Source organism: Calonectris borealis, chromosome 24 (genome assembly GCF_964195595.1).
Source record: "Calonectris borealis chromosome 24, bCalBor7.hap1.2, whole genome shotgun sequence".
In the NCBI taxonomy this organism is placed as follows: Eukaryota; Metazoa; Chordata; class Aves; order Procellariiformes; family Procellariidae; genus Calonectris; species Calonectris borealis.
In genome coordinates, this window is record NC_134335.1 from 7,261,157 (window position 1) to 7,278,647 (window position 17,491).

General features: G+C 50.1%; 1 protein-coding gene across 3 annotated transcripts in view; it reads left to right on the plus strand.

The window, feature by feature from the left end:
- ETS1 (ETS proto-oncogene 1, transcription factor) overlaps positions 1-17,053 on the plus strand; it is a 44,731-nt gene extending 27,678 nt beyond the window's left edge. For all 3 annotated transcript variants that reach the window (XM_075173081.1, XM_075173082.1, XM_075173083.1), the window contains exons 4-8: positions 396-473; positions 1,397-1,645; positions 5,107-5,367; positions 15,113-15,231; positions 15,816-17,053. In XM_075173081.1, coding sequence (XP_075029182.1) covers positions 396-473; positions 1,397-1,645; positions 5,107-5,367; positions 15,113-15,231; positions 15,816-16,031 — 923 coding nt within the window. In that variant the 3' untranslated portion in view covers positions 16,032-17,053. The remainder of the gene's footprint in view (positions 1-395; positions 474-1,396; positions 1,646-5,106; positions 5,368-15,112; positions 15,232-15,815) is intronic.
- Positions 17,054-17,491: the final 438 nt, after the last annotated feature.

A 17,491-nucleotide genomic window follows, 5' to 3' on the forward strand; every position in this document is an offset into this window, starting at 1 on the left:
TGGGGTTTTTTTCATGAGCTCATACATCTAAGTGTGATAAGCAATCCTCAAGAGAATGAAAGACGACAAAAATTAAGGCAAGCAAGGAAATTATGCAATTAGTATTTCAGAACCACCTGGAGCCTCTGATTGAGAAAGTTGTTGCTGTTTTGTTTTGGTTTGTTTTGTTTAAATTTGGGCATGCCTGCAGCAAGAATTCCCAAAGGAACCCAAGTGCATCAAGCACTCGTTTTGGTGGGATTTCAGCTCGTAACTCATTTCTGTTCCTTTGAAAGTCCCAGTTTAACCCAGAGAGGAGCATTTTAGGAAATTCAGACCTCTCTGTATTACAGCAAGTCTTGCGAAGCATGATATGCCTATGGACATGTGACATTTCCTTCCTTTTCTCTTTGCAGAAGAGGTAAAACCATACCCAGCAAATGGAGTGAATACAACATATCCAGAATCCCGCTATACTTCAGACTACTTAATTAGTAAGTCTCAATTATCAGTATCATTCTGGTGCTTCCAGGCATGAAAGTGCCACCTATTAGAGGTTTGTCTGTATCACACGAGGGACTGCACCATGCAATTGTTGCTCCGTCATTGCAGAGCATGCAAAGTGTGTAATTTTGTCTTTCCTAGTGTTTTGGGTTTATTTAGAAGCCATCTTTATTTTTTGGGGTCTGCCTTGAGATGCCATAATCTGACTTTGCAAGCACTATTTGTTTGAAGCTGTAGCTCGGTAGACCTGAAAAGTGACCTCAATGCCCCAGAAAACTAGGAATTTTAAAAAATGTATTAAAAAAAGGGGGGCGAGGGGGAAGGAGGCTTAATTCTGAATTCCTAGGTAGGAGCCTAGCAAGGGAAGAGTTGAGTCATCAATCTAGACTCCCACACTTCCCATTGTCGTTGGTTTGGAGATGTTCTTTAAGGGCATTTGAAATCTGTGATATATTTCATGACCCAGCAAAAAACCCCAGCTCACCTGAATTGGGATTCCAGGCTCTGGCCAGTGAGGAGAGGTGACCGTGCAAGTGACTCATCTATTACAATCAATGAAACTTCTTTGTCCTATATCTCCTTTGCTGAGACTATCCTCTTTATGTTTTTCCAGCTTTTTCCCACTAGCAGCTTGCTTGAGAGGAGTTTGGTGTAATGGACACTGATGGTGGTTGAGGATGTCTTATTTTTTTAAATCGCTGCAATTATAAGACACAATCTCTCTGTAGCTTTTAGAAACCGTACTCAAAATTAATGCCCAATTATTCCAGGTATTTTATATCCAAAGACCGTCTCCTCTTGCACTACAGACCTCACAGTGCTGTGGGAGTCTGGAGGGGGAGTGAGCAATGCTCTAGTTTCTTTGAGCTGCTTGTGTTTGGGTTCCTTTCTGACGCTCCCGTTCTGCCGGCAGGTTATGGCATTGAGCATGCACAGTGCGTGCCTCCCTCTGAGTTCTCTGAGCCCAGCTTCATCACAGAGTCCTACCAGACCCTCCATCCCATCAGCTCGGAAGAGCTCCTGTCCCTCAAGTACGAGAACGACTATCCCTCGGTCATCCTGCGTGACCCGGTCCAGACGGACTCCCTGCAGACAGACTACTTCACGATCAAGCAAGAAGTGGTAACGCCAGATAACATGTGCATGGGACGTGCCAGTCGAGGTAAAGTTGAGCATCTCCCAGGGGTTGCTTGGGTTCTTGCCACCTCTACCTATATCAACGTAAGCGCTGCCTTCCCCTCCGTTCGAGATGTACTTTGGGGGGATCGAGGCCATCAGGGCACCGTGCAATGCCAGTAACGAAGCTGTATATCTTAGAGGTTGAACTCCCAGATGGATTCCCTGATGGCTTTGAGCCCTCCCTGCCTTTCTGTCTGGGGAAAACATGAAGAAGGTCTTTCTTTTCTCTACTCTGCTACCTGTTTTTACAACATCTGCAAAAACGTAGCATTTCTGGCTCTGTACTTTGACGTCAAACTTGAATGAAGTTGAAATAGGCTTTAAGGTTATTAGGGAGGACAGACTGCTGTGTGGTTGTATAAATCTCATTTTCCTAGGAGACCAGGCAAAACCCCACAAATCCTTCACAAGTTCTCATCAAGAATTACTGTCCAAGGCTTTGAAGGGTTTCACACTTGACGATCCAACGTCTTTATCCATTATCTTCATTGATTTTGATGGCTGTTTGCTTGAACTGATAATCCGTTCTGATGAACCCAAGCCCTGTGCTTTGTTAGGAGATGCAGATGTCATGGGTTGAGTCAGCGACAGAGCTGAAGGACCCCGCGAATCCTTGTGCTACAACCCTACATCTCCAAAGAGTTATAGGTACATGATTCCCGTTTGAGATGATGGGATTTAAACACCTAAACACTTTTGAGGATCTGAGCCCAAATGCCTTTTCAATTAATATTATTAAATTCTGAACACATGGGCCCCAGATGCCCAACTACTTTGTAATTACATCGCTTAATGCAAGGCTGAGGATCTGGCTCACAGTATATATTCAAAGCAAAAGTTTAATCCATAGAGCTCAAAGTCACATACAAAGGGGTATCATTATCTCCTGATTCCAGGTAGGGAACCTGAGGCACGGTGAAAAGATCTGACCTGCCTGCGATCGTGCCCTGAATAGAATCCAGGTGTCCCCATGCCTAAAATTCATTATAGTAATGTGTCGCTGTGAACCAGGTTTGATGTTGGACATTTAAACCCATTCATCCAGCTGCAAGAGCTGAAGATGTGCTGGCTCCCTGTGAAAGCCGGAGCCCCTTTGCAGGTCTGCATTGCATATGCGTTGCTTAGTGGAGCTCATTTTAAGTTTCTCATTCTTTTTCCAAGCCGGGCGAGCTAATGACAGGAAAGTTATTATTTGTATTATTACCTCTGCTTCTGCTGCTGGCTGAGTGTTAATAGGTGAGAGGTGACTTGGACGATATGGTGAGCCAGAAGGGCAGCAGTGTTATAATTTTAGGTAAACTCCTATTTCTGGGGTTGTTTTTCTGGCTATCTTTCATCAGTGTCTTTCCCTTTTCTTGACCTTTTCTTTAACATAGGTGTTTTCATAATAATTCTCATTGAAATGCAACGATTCAGGCCTGCTTTTGCAATTGTACCTTGAGCCTGTTCTCACTGGCAAACCTAAAAAGGCTCCAGGGGAGGGAAGAAGGAGCCCTTAACTCAGCATTGGGGACCAAGGGCCCCTGGTGTTCGCAAACACTCTAACATACCGATTGAAGAAATGCAACAGGCTACGGCCGTGCTTACACTAACGCTACATTTCAGCCATGTAGAAGGGCCTTTGGGCAGCATTATTCCTCCCAGAGTGGTGTAAAGAAGCCTTAATATAAAGCAGAATCCAGCTTATTTCTATTCACGTACGTCTTTACCTTCCACTGTATTAAAAGGTTAATCTGTCGCAAAGTCAAACGCTTCAGCAGTGGGAATTCAGGATGAAGGTTTTCCAGACAGTCGCCTTTTGTCTTTCTTTATGGGCTTTAAGAGTTAATTTTGTGGTCTCATGAGAGTTGTTTCACTCTGCCTTATCAGTGAGGACGTCTGGTTGGAAAGTGTAGCTGCCAAACTCTTAACAAGTTTCTCCTGAGTAGGTGCAAGGTGTGATTTTTCCAAAGGCTCACAGTTAGGTCAAATTTAGCTGATTTTTCAATGAAATGACCCAAGTCACGTCTCCGACACTGCGGCTGTTCATCTGGCAGATTTTTAATTCCTTTTCTAAACGAGCTTGTGCTGCAGGACTTCTCAGGGAAGTGGTTATGCCAATTAATGAACATGCACAAAGCGGTGTTAATTTTCCCCTTGCAGGATTCAGGAAGTGATTGAAGCGTATTCTGTGAAATTCTCAAAAAACTAAAAGAAAAAAATAAAATGAGTTTGAAGCATGGATATTACCAGCAGAATCAAACCAATGGATCCAAACTTCAGATGATTCTGGGCCAGCAATCAGGGCAGAGCCCACGGTAGTTGAGCCTTTTCGCAGCAAGTGCTCTTCAAACTACAACACAACAAATATTTGGGGGAGCGTGCCAGCATCCTTCCACGTTCCTGTTCCCCTGTGATTTACTATCTGGGCCCAAGCTGTGGGTAGCTCTGCCAATGGAAATTTCTCCAGGAGTTCTTGCACAATCCCAGCAGCTGTTTTTAGCCCAGTTTGGGAAATTAGTGAACTTGAATGATCCTGTTACGCTCTTGGTTTGTCAGTAAAGATGTTGAGCAATCGGCAACGTACGGGAGATCAGAGCGCGCAATTTCAGTTTGTTCTTTGGATCCTTTTTTAGCTCTCTGTTTTAAGTACAGAGGGTATACTTATGCTGTCTCTAGTGGGTGTAAAGCAGCATAGCACTGCTGAGGATCCGGCCTCTCATGTTCTGGTCTTTACTAAAAATACCCCAGAGAGTAGCCTTGATACAACCCAGCTGTGCTCACCTTACCAGAACTGGAAAAATAGCTGTTTGAGCTCTCAGCCTTTTGCTCTCCTCCTCCATCAAATCTGCTGCTGTTTGGGGATTTGGGGGTGGAAGCTGGTTGTAACATATGGCAATAAGAGACTGCTGTATAGTTTTGCAGGAAACATCAAAAGTAAAGAAGCTGGGTGTCCAGTGCCCTTGAATATGCCTGAGCAGCGTTTATATAGGGCTGGCAGATATAATATGGGACTTATTGGAGACCCATATCTTTCAGCAGCAAGAGCAAGAGGTCCTGGAGTGCCCATGTTTAGGCACCTGAACTGAGCCTTAAATATCTGTCTAAAGTGGATTATTTCTCTGCCATTGCCTTTTTGAAACGGAGGACAATTTCCAGTTAGCCCCAGGCATCAGTCTTGGGTAGAGAGTCAGGACGTTGGCTTTTTCCCTTGACTCTCTCTGCCTTGCTCTGCTGCCTGAACATCTCCTGGGCTCAGATAGCCCTGCTCTGAATTACAAATACAACAAAAGTATCCCAGTTTCAGGCCGTACGTTTGAGTTTGTTTGGAGATGAGGTGTAGTGGGACACCATCATTTGCCTGGTTGCCTTCTGCCTGCCGAAGCATCCTTCTCCTGGCCACGGCAAGCTACAGCATCGCCATGCTGGCCAGGCACATCTCACATGCCCCTTCCTTCTCGCCAGGTAAACTGGGCGGCCAGGACTCCTTCGAGAGCATAGAGAGCTACGACAGCTGCGACCGGCTGACGCAGTCCTGGAGCAGCCAGTCCTCCTTCCAGAGCCTGCAGCGCGTCCCTTCCTACGACAGCTTTGACTCGGAGGACTACCCCGCCGCCCTGCCCAACCACAAGCCCAAGGGCACCTTCAAGGACTATGTTCGAGATCGGGCCGATATGAACAAGGACAAGCCTGTCATTCCTGCTGCTGCCCTTGCTGGCTACACAGGTAGGGTCACGTTCCTCAGGAAACCACCTCTCTGCTGAGCGTCTTGGGTAGAGCCTCTCCATCGGTGGAGGGCAGAGCCTCCAGGGTCTCTGGGTTGCCCAATGTCTGCGTCGCTGGCTCAGCGGTCTGTGAGTGAGGGGTTTTGGGGTCCCCCTGGGGTCAGCCACATGCACGCGGGCACACCTGAGAGCACGCAGCCCCCCGAGGCTGCCTGTCCTTCAAGCGTGGGCACTCCAAACCTTGCGGAGGATGTAGGACCTGGCTGAGTGCAGGGCGGTTGATGCCTTGTGCGTTCATTTACGCCTGGATGCCTCCTGCTTGGGTCTGGTAGGAACTGGTGTCTGGTTTGTACTGCTGAGAACACAAGGTAGTAGAGAGCCCTCGTTTCCCCCTCCAACGCTTTTATGCAACATGCTGGCCGCTTGCTTGTGGTTTCCCACCTCCGGCAGGAGCGGCTGCATTACCGGCGTTGCTGTGTGTGATGTGAAATGATCTTCTCCCCTTTTGGCATGGAGGAAGCACTTGGTTTTGCTCTTTACCTTGGTGTGAGGCAGGGATGGGATGGTGCCAAAGCAGACCCAAACATTTTCCATTCCCTGCGCTGGGAGAGATGAGAAGGTGACAGGCCACGGAAGCTCCGGCTTTTTATATGACAGCCCTCCAGCAATCTGGCATCTCCATGGAGAGAAATCTGGTGGGATGGGGCTTCCAGCTAAAATTGAGATAATCCTTTCCAGTCCTTCTGTGCCATGTCTTTTCCCTGTACTATAAGTAAAATTCGCAGGGTAGCCTCCTGCCAGTTCCCCTTTCCCTCGTACATACTGATCTCTCCTGCCCCAGCTGGTAGCAGCTGTGGCCCGGAGGAGCCAAGCGGTGGAAATAGTTTGTGAAGATAAAGATCATCAAAAGGTTCAGAGCAGATCCTGAGGTGCGACTGTCCCTGAAATCTCCTCCCACGCACGGCTCATCTTAGGGCTGATATCTAGTTTTTTGTAAGGGGGGGAGAGATGCAGAGGGGAGGGGAGGTGGAGAGATAATTTTAGGAGCTATGTGTAAAAAAGGAAGTGGTTTGTTGCTATAGCTTTAGTTAGAAAGAAAGCTCAGCCCTGCCTGCTGAATGAGCCTGTTTCGACCAAGTCTATGCAAAATAAAAGCGTGCTCTGCTATTCCTGAATCGTTTTCGTCTGGGGGATGTGGTGGGGAGAGGCATGAGTGGTAGCAGGGACCGTGCCCCAGGACACCGTCTTCCGTCGTGCCATGGAAGTTGACGTTCCTAAGAAAAGAGACCAGTGAGCACAACTTGCAATTTTTATTCCTATTTTCTCTTGGTAACACCTTTCACTACGGCCCATGGAAGTGTTTTGGGTACCCAGTGCTTGGACAGGAGCGTTGGTTGCATTTTAACAGCTGGGGAAACTGAGGCACGGAGGCACTGGCAAAACGAGGAGCTTTATTTTCCAAGCTGGATGTTTCCCTCCACGTTTGCTGTAGCTCATGGAAAAGAGCCGCCCCCATAGAGAGGCAGCATTCCCAGCTCCCTCCACGAGCGAGGAGCCAAAGTCGGCTGTTGGACCCTGCGTTTTGCCAAGGAGTATTAGCACCCCAAAGAGTGTCCTTGGACTCGTGCCGCCAGGAAGGGGAGACTTCGGTTAATGCAATGCCAGAGCGCACTTCCAAACGCTTTGCGCTGCATAACATTTTCCCTTGCCTCATTTCAAACCCCGTTTTGAGCTGGGAAGATAATCCCTTGGCCCAGGCATTTCGGTGTGATCAATAAGTGGGAGCACTTGATTTTTTTTGCATTGCTTCTCTTGAGAAACTTTAAATGGGGAGAGAAAAATCAGAGGTTTCCAGAATCAGCAGTCACTTGGAAATCCTTAGGCTGGAGCACTGCTTGACTGCTTGCTTGCTCCGAAGGCTGCTAAGCAATAATTCAGTCCTGCATTTACCGTTGGGAATGATCTTTGGACAGATGAACTTTGCAGGCATGTGACTCCAGAGATGTCCTCTGTCCCTTTTTAAAGCCTCCTGACCTGTCAGCACCTTACGTTTTCTGTGCAAAGGGAGCCCAGCATGCGTGCAAAGCGAAGCCAGGTTGGTGTGAAAGCAGGTCACGGTGAGAGCAAGTGAGAACATGTTGCATTACAAACCACAGGAGAACTGGGCCTTCTAAAAATTGCTTTGTGTTAGTGTATTTCTGCAAAAAAAAAAAAAAATCCAGGCTGGCCACTGAGAAGTGCTGGACCTCTCTCTTGGGCCAGCTGAGCAAGGAGTGTGGGGACTCTCAGGCAGAACTCCTAGGTCCTTCTTTTTTTTGCTTTGCTTTACATTACTTTTACTTTACTCGGGGGAGGAAGAGCTGTATAGCAGCTAGAGCAGAGGAACTTAAAGTCTGGGCTCTGTTTGCAGCTCTGGTGAGGAGGTGGAGCCTCCAAACAAGCAGAGCAGGGGATTACCAGCCCAGGGTCCCAAAGCAGCCAGGACCCCTGCTTTTCCTTTCTCACTCAGATGATGTGCCTCGAGCACATGTCCAACACCAGTCACCAGCAGTGGAGCACCCAATGGTGTCCACCTTTTAGGGCTGGAAGGGTGAAGCCTGAGAGATCACGTCCTTCATCTCCAGGGCTCTCTGGGTTGACTTTTAAGAACTTGACAATATTGTTCAGGTTTTGTTACCAAGGGCGTGTTTTGCCGGTGGCCCGGGGAGGTGGCACAGTGCTTTATCGCAGCCGTGGCAGATCTCTGATGGTATCTGCCTTAGGAGGCGCATGCTTTGGTGAGAAGGTGCATTTTGGCGGAAGCTCCATTTGCGTTTGATGTGTTCTTCACCCAGCTTGCAAGCAGCTTTTCAAAGCTGCGTTATCTGCCCCCACATCTTGACCTAATTTAACAAGTTGCCATGGTTGCTCAGATAGAGGTTGATGCAATTTTCTTATCTTTTTTGAAGGAGAAATGTAACTGCTCAGGAGTTGGTGAACTTCAGTTTCCATAGCTGCAGGGAGGGCCGTCTCTGGACACCTCTGGTTTTGGGGCCAGCTCTCTCAAAGCTTGGCCAGCTTGAGTCTTACATTAAGCCAGTTGTTTTTTTTTTTTTTTGACATGACCTAGGAAACGGAGACAGACTGCATCTATTAAAATTATGCAAGTGGTGTGTCAGGATGCGTCTTCTCTGCAGGCAGATGTGCTAAACCTCACGTTGGCTTAGCTGAGCTCAGTTTAAGCTCCCTCGTTCATGCAGCAGCGCAGTGTTTGGTGTGGGCGGACGGCTCGCTCTAGGTGCACGCTGGCACACGGGCACAGATACCTGAGCCCGGCTGGGCTAAATCGAGCTCGGCTTTGCCTCTGTGCCATAGCTGGATCCTGCAAGCTGGCTCCGATGGGTACCACAGCCGCCTGCATCCCTGAGACCCGACATCGCGTGGATAAACACGGACGGTCTGTAGCAGAGGAGCGTGCAATCCATGCAGAGGGCAGGTGGTGTGGGTCTGACCGCACCGGTCTTTGGCCTTTCTGCCCTATATTTATTTTTCCACTACTCTGACCTACTTGTGCTGCTGCCCTCCTGGTGATGCAGGTCTAGCGGAGGTTCAGACCCTCCCTCTGCTCCTGTGGTTGGTGATAGCCACTCAGGGCTGAATTGTTTTCAGTTTTTCTTGAGCACCCCAAAGCACCTGCGTTGGTTTATAGCCAAGACATGGTGTTTGTTCGCTTTGCGGTACGTAGGACCTCAGCATCGTCTGTGCAGGCCGGGGCTTTCCATCTCGCATTGCCACAACACCAGAGCTGTGACGTGCCGAGCTGCTGCTCCACATAGCTGAACAGACAGAGCAGGGCGATTCCCCTCGTGTTGGGGAGGCGAAAGGAGGAAAGAGGGACAAGAAGGGTGAAGTGAGTGCACACCAAACCATGGTCCCTCATCTGCAAGGCTGGTTTTGCATTTGTGATGCTGTCCTTTCTTATAGATCTGGTTAGGAAGTTGCTGATGCCTTTATAGACAATCTCAGCACCTAAAGAGTTAACGCCCCCTTCCCAGCTAATATCACACATGACCTGAGTGTCTTTCTTAGCGACAGATTGATGCTATCTTCATTATCATGCTGCCCTTAAAGAAGACAGAAAGTAGTGCAGGGAATAGCTGACCTCTTGCAGATGCTATCTCACCCAAGCACCCAGGACCGCTTCAGTCTACCCAGGCCAGATCCAGCCCTGATCCTCGCTATCAGCATTCACAGTACCGTGTCGATAGGGCCCAAATTTGCCTGCTAAACTCATCTGCCCTCTCCGAATTGTCTGTGGTGCAGAGCCTGAAGCCTTCGACAAGCCTCCGTTTCTGAGCGATGCTTATCTGTGACACAGAAGTGAAAGCATGCAGCTGCTGTTTTGCAAGAAAGTCAAGTTGGTGCCAAAGAAAGTGGGTCTCTTTCAAGAGAGCTTGCGTGGTGCTTCCCCTCTTCTTCTTGTTGCCTGTGCTGCTGGCCTGAGGCTTCCACCAGCGAGCTCCCCGGCCATGCTGTGGTCATCGGCATCCAAAAATCTGCCAGCAGCTGCCTTCTCGGCCCCTCTCCTCTCAGGAGCTCCAGTGATCCGGCTGTCCTTGACATCCAGAGTCTGTGCAATAGCTTTCCTAGAAACATCAGCATCCTTCCTACCTGCTTGCCTGCACTTCTGGAGAAGTGTGCCTGTATGGGCGCCCATAACCACTTGTATCTTGGGTTAGGGGAATTTGGAAATGCAGTCAGCTGCCCCAGCAGTCAGAAGAAACACAACAGTACCTCCGGCCCCCGTGCGATGCAGGGGATGTCGTTAGCTCACTCGTTTTGGGTCATACCCTTTACCTGTCCTTGCAGGGTGACTTCAGGTATGACCAACCAGTGGCTCCTGCCCGCTTTCTGCCTCCGGTGCAGAGCCTGCATGGGCTCAGCAGCCCTTTTCGCCTCTGCAAGGTGGGGAGCTCGAGGGTGGGGCTCGGGGCTGGTTCAGTGGCTCCTGCTCCACCTGCCAGACATGTGCAAATGACAGTGAAATCAGCCCCACGCAACGTTGCCCAACCGTGACGGCAGCTCAGCTCTCACCAGAGCTGCTGCAACCACTGGCAGTGGCTTTTCAGCAGCCCGGAGGCGATGGCAAAGCAGCAACTGTGGCTTAGTCCCTCCTTCGAGCAACGAGCTGGAGCGTTGCACGGCAGCTCTTGGCCTGCAGGACCACCTTCAGGGGGAGATGTGAAGCTCACGACAACCCTTGTGCTTTGCCAGATGCCTTGGGAGTGAAACCAGTCCTCCCAGCACGTTCTTTCTTGAAGCAGAGGAGATGCATCAGGAAAGCTGAACTGGCCTAGAGTGGCCCGCCTGGCCATTCTCCTGCCTGTAAGCATGGCCAAAAGCACATACCTCCCCAAGGAAGGTGCTTTCTGGGTCCTTCCCTGCTTTCTTCATACCTGCTCTTTGGAGATGCTTCCATCCAAGCTCCACTGCTGTCCCCCCACCCATGCAAAGCCGGCACTTCACGGTGTCATGACTACCTGCAGCAGGAGCTGGGAAGGAGGTGGTTGAGCATGGTCTGACACGGGAGCGATGGGGATGAGCTCTGCCGTCCCCCAACGCGGTGGGGGGAAATTGGGGACCTTTGGTACTGCAGTGCCATCGAAGGGTGCTCGGGGAGGGCAGGGACGTGAGTGAGGCAAAGGCTGTTTTGGAGACGTTGCTATGCCCAATTGTTTTGTTGGGTTGGAACCACAAACCACAGAGCAAAAAGCATAGGTGCGCCGCTTTTTTTTTTTCAGTAGGGTTTTTTTTTTCCCCTTCTTGTTGTTTGAAAGAAGGAAAACAAAACAGAGGCCGTTGAGAGGGGTGGGGGTGTGAAACCATCTCGAGAGAGAGTGAGGATGACGTGTTTCGGGCTGTGCCTTCCCAGGTGCGGCGCGGGTGCCTGTCTGCCCCAGCCGGGTGGTACCACCATCACCGCACCAGTGAAAGTGGCTGTCGTGCATATTTTGGTTTCAAACCTCTCCAGAGCCACTGGATAGGAAGGTGGTAGGGGACCTCCAGTCCCAACCAAGGGAGGATGGCATGGGGATGGCACCAAACCCGGTGCTCTGGGGACACCCACGGGTGCTCAGCCAGCGGTTCCCGCTTTAGCAGCTGGCCGTCATCGGGCTTAAGAGGCATATTTTCCCCCTGACGCAGGAGAATTCCTGCGGTGTGACACTCCCCGCTGAAGGACCCCGTTCAGTGCCACCGAGGCCAGACAGGGCCCCCATTGTGGCCCCGTCGGGTGGGTGAGCCCCTCCGGCGGGTGCTATTCTTAGCAGCCTCTGTGGGTGCCGGAGGTCGCGGTGGGGTGGGAGGACATCCCACCACGCTCTGAGTCCTCGCCTTGTCTTTTGGGGAGCGGGGGCTGCCCCTCTTCCCCAGCCAGGGCTGGGATTACTCTGGGAAGCCCCTGGATGTGTGTGGCGGGACCAGCGCCATAAAGGGTGGCTTGTGTCCCTTCACCCCACGCTTGGGGCTGCATCCAAAAAAAGGCTGCAAGAAGACTCCAGTGGTGGTTGTTTTTGGAGATAACCAAGGCAACAGGTTGCGTGGTGGGGTACAGCCACCAAGCTACGCCGGCCTTGGGACAGTCGGTGTGGCTGCGCGTGCTTGTACCATGAAGTGATCTGGACCAGGCGTCGCGGTGGAGATTTCCAGCCCCGGCTGGGGACGAGCAGAAGGGTTGAAGCAGAAGGGATGGAAAATGGGCGCTGCTCCCAGCTCCTGCGGGGGTGGAGGTTTGGGGTGCGGAGACAAGCCCAGCAGCTTCATGCTTGCCCTGAGAGCTTCGGGGATGCGATGTTATGGGGGGTCACCTCTGTGCGAGCCAAGGGTGCCCTTGAAATCCTTTAGGCATCGGGAAAAATAACTCCCTGCTCCTTGCTGGTCTGCAGAGCTGGCAAAAGAAGCTCATTTCTGAAGATAGCCCTCCCAGCGCTAATTACAGCTGTTCTGGCCCACCAGATGATGCATGAACCTCCAGCACCCCTGCTCTGATCATTTCACCTTCCTACCCTGCAATCTCCCCAGAGCTGTTTTCGGGCACGCAGGCTCGGGCATGTGCCGGGGTTTGGTTCCTGCCACCCTGTGCATCGCCCGCCTCGCTGACATTTCGGAGTCGTGCCCCAGCGTCAGCGGCACATCTGCAGGGCCTCCGCTGCCTTCCCCTCTGGCAGGGCGTGTGTTTATAGGAGCTGAGACATGCCTGCGAGCCCTGCAGTAAACACATTCTTGACATAATTGCTTGTCCAACACACAGGAATTTGGGGTTTTACGCATGTCCCGCAGCCAGCTCGGAATAGACCTTGGGAATCCCTGTTCCAAGGATGACACCGCTTCCTTCAAAATCCCAAAATACCCGGCAGAGCGGTACCCGGCGCAGCGGCAGGAGGCCTACCTCGCTTGCTGGAGAGAGGACGAGAAATTGCTGGGTTTCCCAACACCTCTCCATGCCAGCTGGCAGCCGAGCCGCGAGCACCAAGCATAAACTGCGCCGGCCGCGTGGCTCGGGGTTAATGACACCTGAACCTTGAAAGGCTCCCACAGAGCCAGGGTGGCCCAGGGGTATTTTGAGGGCAGTTGCTTACCCAAGAACCTGGCGTCTAGGTGATGGGTTTCCATCCATCTTATTTTGGGGAAGGAGTAGAAAAAAATCCTTTTTCTTTGGTTGGGCAGGAGAGAAATCAATGTGAGGTGATGAACCTGGTCTTGCTTCAGCCTTGTCTCCTAGGACTCTTTCTCTGCTACCCTGATTTGGGTGTTGGATGCTCTCTGTATGTGTGTAGGGAATTGGTGTAAAGTCAGATGGGCCAAGAGAAACCGGCCCCGGGTGAATTCACCTGCGATTCCCTGTGGAGGACCTCAGGTGGCTGAAATAACCTTTTTGCCCAATGTTTTCCCCGTATTTAAAGCTCGCTGCTATAAATAGGTCTAAGCTTTGAGATGCGGTGGCATTTCAGGCCAGGGTTTTGGCTCTTCCCTTTCGGACGAGAGGCGAAGGCGTCATCTGAATTTCCTCCCTCGTTTTGGCGCGGATAACCCAACTCCATCCCTACCGGAGAGCGCGGTTGCGGAGTCAACGTCTTGGCAAGCTCCTGCTGAGAACGACGACGACGGGCTGGAGCCTTTCCCCGCTGAGTGTCATCTTCCCATTTACAAGCAGAGAGATGCTGTGAGCTCCCTGCTTTGTCCTGCCCGTGGCTGTGCAATAACCCCCAGGGCTTGGCGGAGGACCCGGTGCCTGCAAAACCCTGGAGCGGTTATCCTTAGGGATAACAGGAGGGAAACAATTCGGAGAGGGCTGGATGGGGCACAGCGATTCCCCTGTCCCGGAGCCAGCTCTCTCATTTCCTCCTCCCCAGCAGCTTGTCTGCTTTTGAGTCATTTTAAACCTTGTGGAAAAGGGGGAACAGCCCTCTCTTCCCTCCGCGGCTTATCCCGCAGCCACAGCTCTGACAGCCTTCATTGTCATTCGTGGAAATAGCCTGTCCTCCATCCCTTTTTCTGAGTCCATAACTCTTTTTTTTCCCTGCTTGAAGCTTGTGCTCATTGCTGTCAGCAGGCGGGTTTACCCCAGCCTGCCGTCCTAATCCAGCCTGTGCAATTCTTTTTGTGATAAATCATTTCCTCTAACCTCTGGCTCTGTTCATTGTTATTATTGTCATTCTTATTATTAGTGATATATTCTAAGCTGCGTTTAAAACATGGCAAAATCTCTCCCGAAACATATTGCCCAGAGCTAAGTGCAATATTTTGGGTGCGGCCGCATTTGGAAGTTGCTCATCAAAGAGATTTTGGCTTGAGGGCTTCTCCTCTACCTTTGATTGGGACACAAGCACAAAGAAGAGATAAGTATTTCGAAATCGCTCCACGTACACCATTAATCCAGCCAAAACCAGGCTGCGAAGCCTCAGGCTCTCAGTGGGGTGCACGGGGTACTGCAGGTTAGATGTGTCGGGCTCAGGACCCCGAGGCAAATTGCTGTTGGCCAAAATTAGCACCCAGGGGAAAGACGGAGACCGTGGCGTTGTAAGGAGAAGCTGAACGTACGTGCCATGCCACCTCGTGCCTCTCCGGCTGGATTAGGGGAACCAGCAGTCGCAGGCAGGTTTGCTTATGGCTTTGCTAAGACCGTGCCAAGACCGTGATGTCCCCATCCACCGGTCCTGAGCCGGTGAGATCTGTCTGCCGAACCAGCCTTCCCCGCACTGAGCTCTGCGAGCCGGCGTAGCCCATTCCTGCAGCAACACGCCCTGGGAAGAGGCCAAATAATTTTCATACCTGGGTCCCCCCTTATCTCGGTAAACAGCGACGGAGCAAAGAGTCAAGGTCGGGAAGCGGGAGTCTGCCGGAGTTCATGCGATGGCCAGCAGCTTTTTGGCACGGAGGAAACGGTGGTGCTCTTGTGCCAAGACAATGACTCCTCGCAGTTTGGGTGCCAGAAAAATAATCCTATTTATGTAACGCGAAGTGAAGCATTCCAGTGCATGAATATTCAGCTCTTACTGCAAATAGGAAGCTCTTTTACCTGCAGGTTTTAACTCTCAAGCTGTCATCTCAGCCCAGATCTTGCCCTGTGGCCACTGATGGAGTTTTTTTGGTAGTTTTATTTTTTTCGGTGAGCACCGTTTGCATGTGATTTCCATCCCCTGCTCCGGGGATAGAATGGGCCGTGCTTTTCCTGGCATTAATGTCTCATGTTTCCTTTGTCTTTCTAGGCAGTGGACCCATCCAACTTTGGCAATTCCTGCTGGAACTGCTCACTGACAAGTCCTGTCAGTCCTTCATCAGCTGGACGGGCGATGGCTGGGAATTCAAACTTTCCGACCCAGACGAGGTAGAGTGCCCTGCAATTAAGTGCACAGCCTAAATGCCGCTGAAATATTCGTGTGGATAACACTCCCCTCCTCCCTTCAGGGCTGAGATTCGGGCAGTCACCTTGTTCTGGTCTTGGGTACGTGTAGGGAAAAACAATGAATTAGAGCCCAGCTGCAATCTTGTTAAAAATTGGGCTGCAGTAATACCTAGGAAGCAGTAATTTGTGCCCAAAGTTGGTGTGAAGTAGCTGAAACACCGTAGAGAGGCGTATTGCCAAAGTTCTTCAAATAGGATGTGTACAGGTGAGCGGGGGGGCTTGCTATTGATTTTGGGGAACAGATGGGACATTCGTTCCCTTCCCTGACTAATATATCCTCATAGAGTCCCCTGCAATGTTTTGCCGTTGCATGGAGCTTGGTTTTCCCAAACTTTAACGCTTGTGACCCATCCATGTCCATTTTAAAGGTGAGGAAAGTCCTCTCCTTTCCTTCGTGTCCGGCACTGCTTCTTGCCGACGGCTGCCCAACCGAGCCAGAAAGACTTTTCCTTCCCTTCCCCGCGACACGCATTCCCCCCTTTTGACTTTTCCCACCCCTCTCCCAGGTGGCCAGGCGATGGGGCAAGAGGAAAAACAAACCCAAGATGAACTACGAGAAGCTGAGCCGCGGCTTGCGCTACTACTACGACAAGAACATCATCCACAAGACGGCCGGGAAACGCTACGTCTACCGTTTCGTTTGCGACCTGCAGAGCCTGCTGGGCTACACGCCCGAGGAGCTCCACGCCATGCTGGACGTCAAGCCGGACGCCGATGAGTGAAGACGGTCGGCCGGGGCGGAGGATCACCCCATGTCATTTTGGAGAGTCGATGGGACTTTTTCTGTTGGTTCTTTTTTATTTTTGCTGTTATTTTTGTTGGTCGTGTTTTTTTTTTTCTTTTTTTTTTTTTAAAAGAGCAACGCAGATTTGATGCTTTGAGGATGTTGGGAGAGAGGGTGGCGGAAGAGGCAAACTTTTGGCCGAAACCTAAAAAGTTTGGTTCGGAGAAGGATGGGCTTTTTTTTTTTTTCCTGAAAGCTCCAAGACAGGCTTTTTTGGGGTGAACTTCTGAGTTTTAAGAAAGCCAGAAAAATGTAGCTCACTTAAAAAAACCAAACCCCTCCCTTGGTGTTTAGGAAAAATATTATCAAGTGGATCCCTTCGGTTTTTGTGTTATTCGCACACAAACTGACAGTTCAGGAAATGCCAGTGTTCCCGAGGATTTGAGGATTTTAAACTTCTTTGGGGGGGTGGGGAGGGAAAACCAGAGTGGGTGAATACTCCTGCTTCGGGGAGAGGCAATATAGGAAAAAACCAAGAACTGTTTGTCGTTCTTGTTACATCGCCTTTCTGTCGGTTGTCTTCTTTTCTACAAAAGACAGAATATTTGCTAGGAGGGATCAAGACTCTTTTTTTTTTTTTTTTTTTTAAATTTGTTAAAGTTTTATTTTATTAAATTTTGTGCCAGTATTTTTTTTTTTTTTTTAAATAGTCTTAAGCTCTAAGATGGTCTCAGTATTGCAATATTGTGTGTGTTTGTTTCTGTTATGCCAGCGGAGAGTTTTATCACAGTGAGGAAAAATTAAAAAAGAAAAAAAACCCGAATTCGTTTATGTAGACCCCACTGGAGAAGTGTAGCGCTACGACTCGGCATCTCCGACTCGTATGTGAAGGAAAATTAACTCCAAACTGGCTCCTAGTGATGCTGGCTGGGTGTGCCGCTCTTGCTTCCAGTCCCACACGCTTTGCTCCGCCGTTTGCTGATAAAGCTGGTTGAAATTTCCCCTTTTTTTTTTGTCGTTGTTCAAAAAAGGGGCCTTTTTGTACGGCCGCGTTTTGTGCGCGAAACCTCTCAAGGTTTGTGGGGAAAATGTCTTTTTGCGTTTTCCAAATGACTTTTTTGACACTTCGGTGCTTTCAGAAAATTTGCGGTGGTGGTTTTTTTTTTTTTGGAGGGGAAAGGGGAGAAATTCCCATGTTTTGAATGTGGTAAATAGAAAATATATAAGTTGATTGGGGGGGGGGGGGAAAAGTCAGGAAAAAGTTGAAAAACCAAAGGGAAATGTTTTTTCCTTCCTGTTTCGACCAGCTCTATCTTTATTGCTGTATGTCTTAAGCAGCCTGGGCACACGCAGAAAGGAAATTGTCCTTGCAAATGGGTTCTTTACTGCTCTTTGTAAGCCTGATCCTGCAAACCCTGTCAGGGTGTGATTAACATGAAGCATATGACCGGTGTTGCC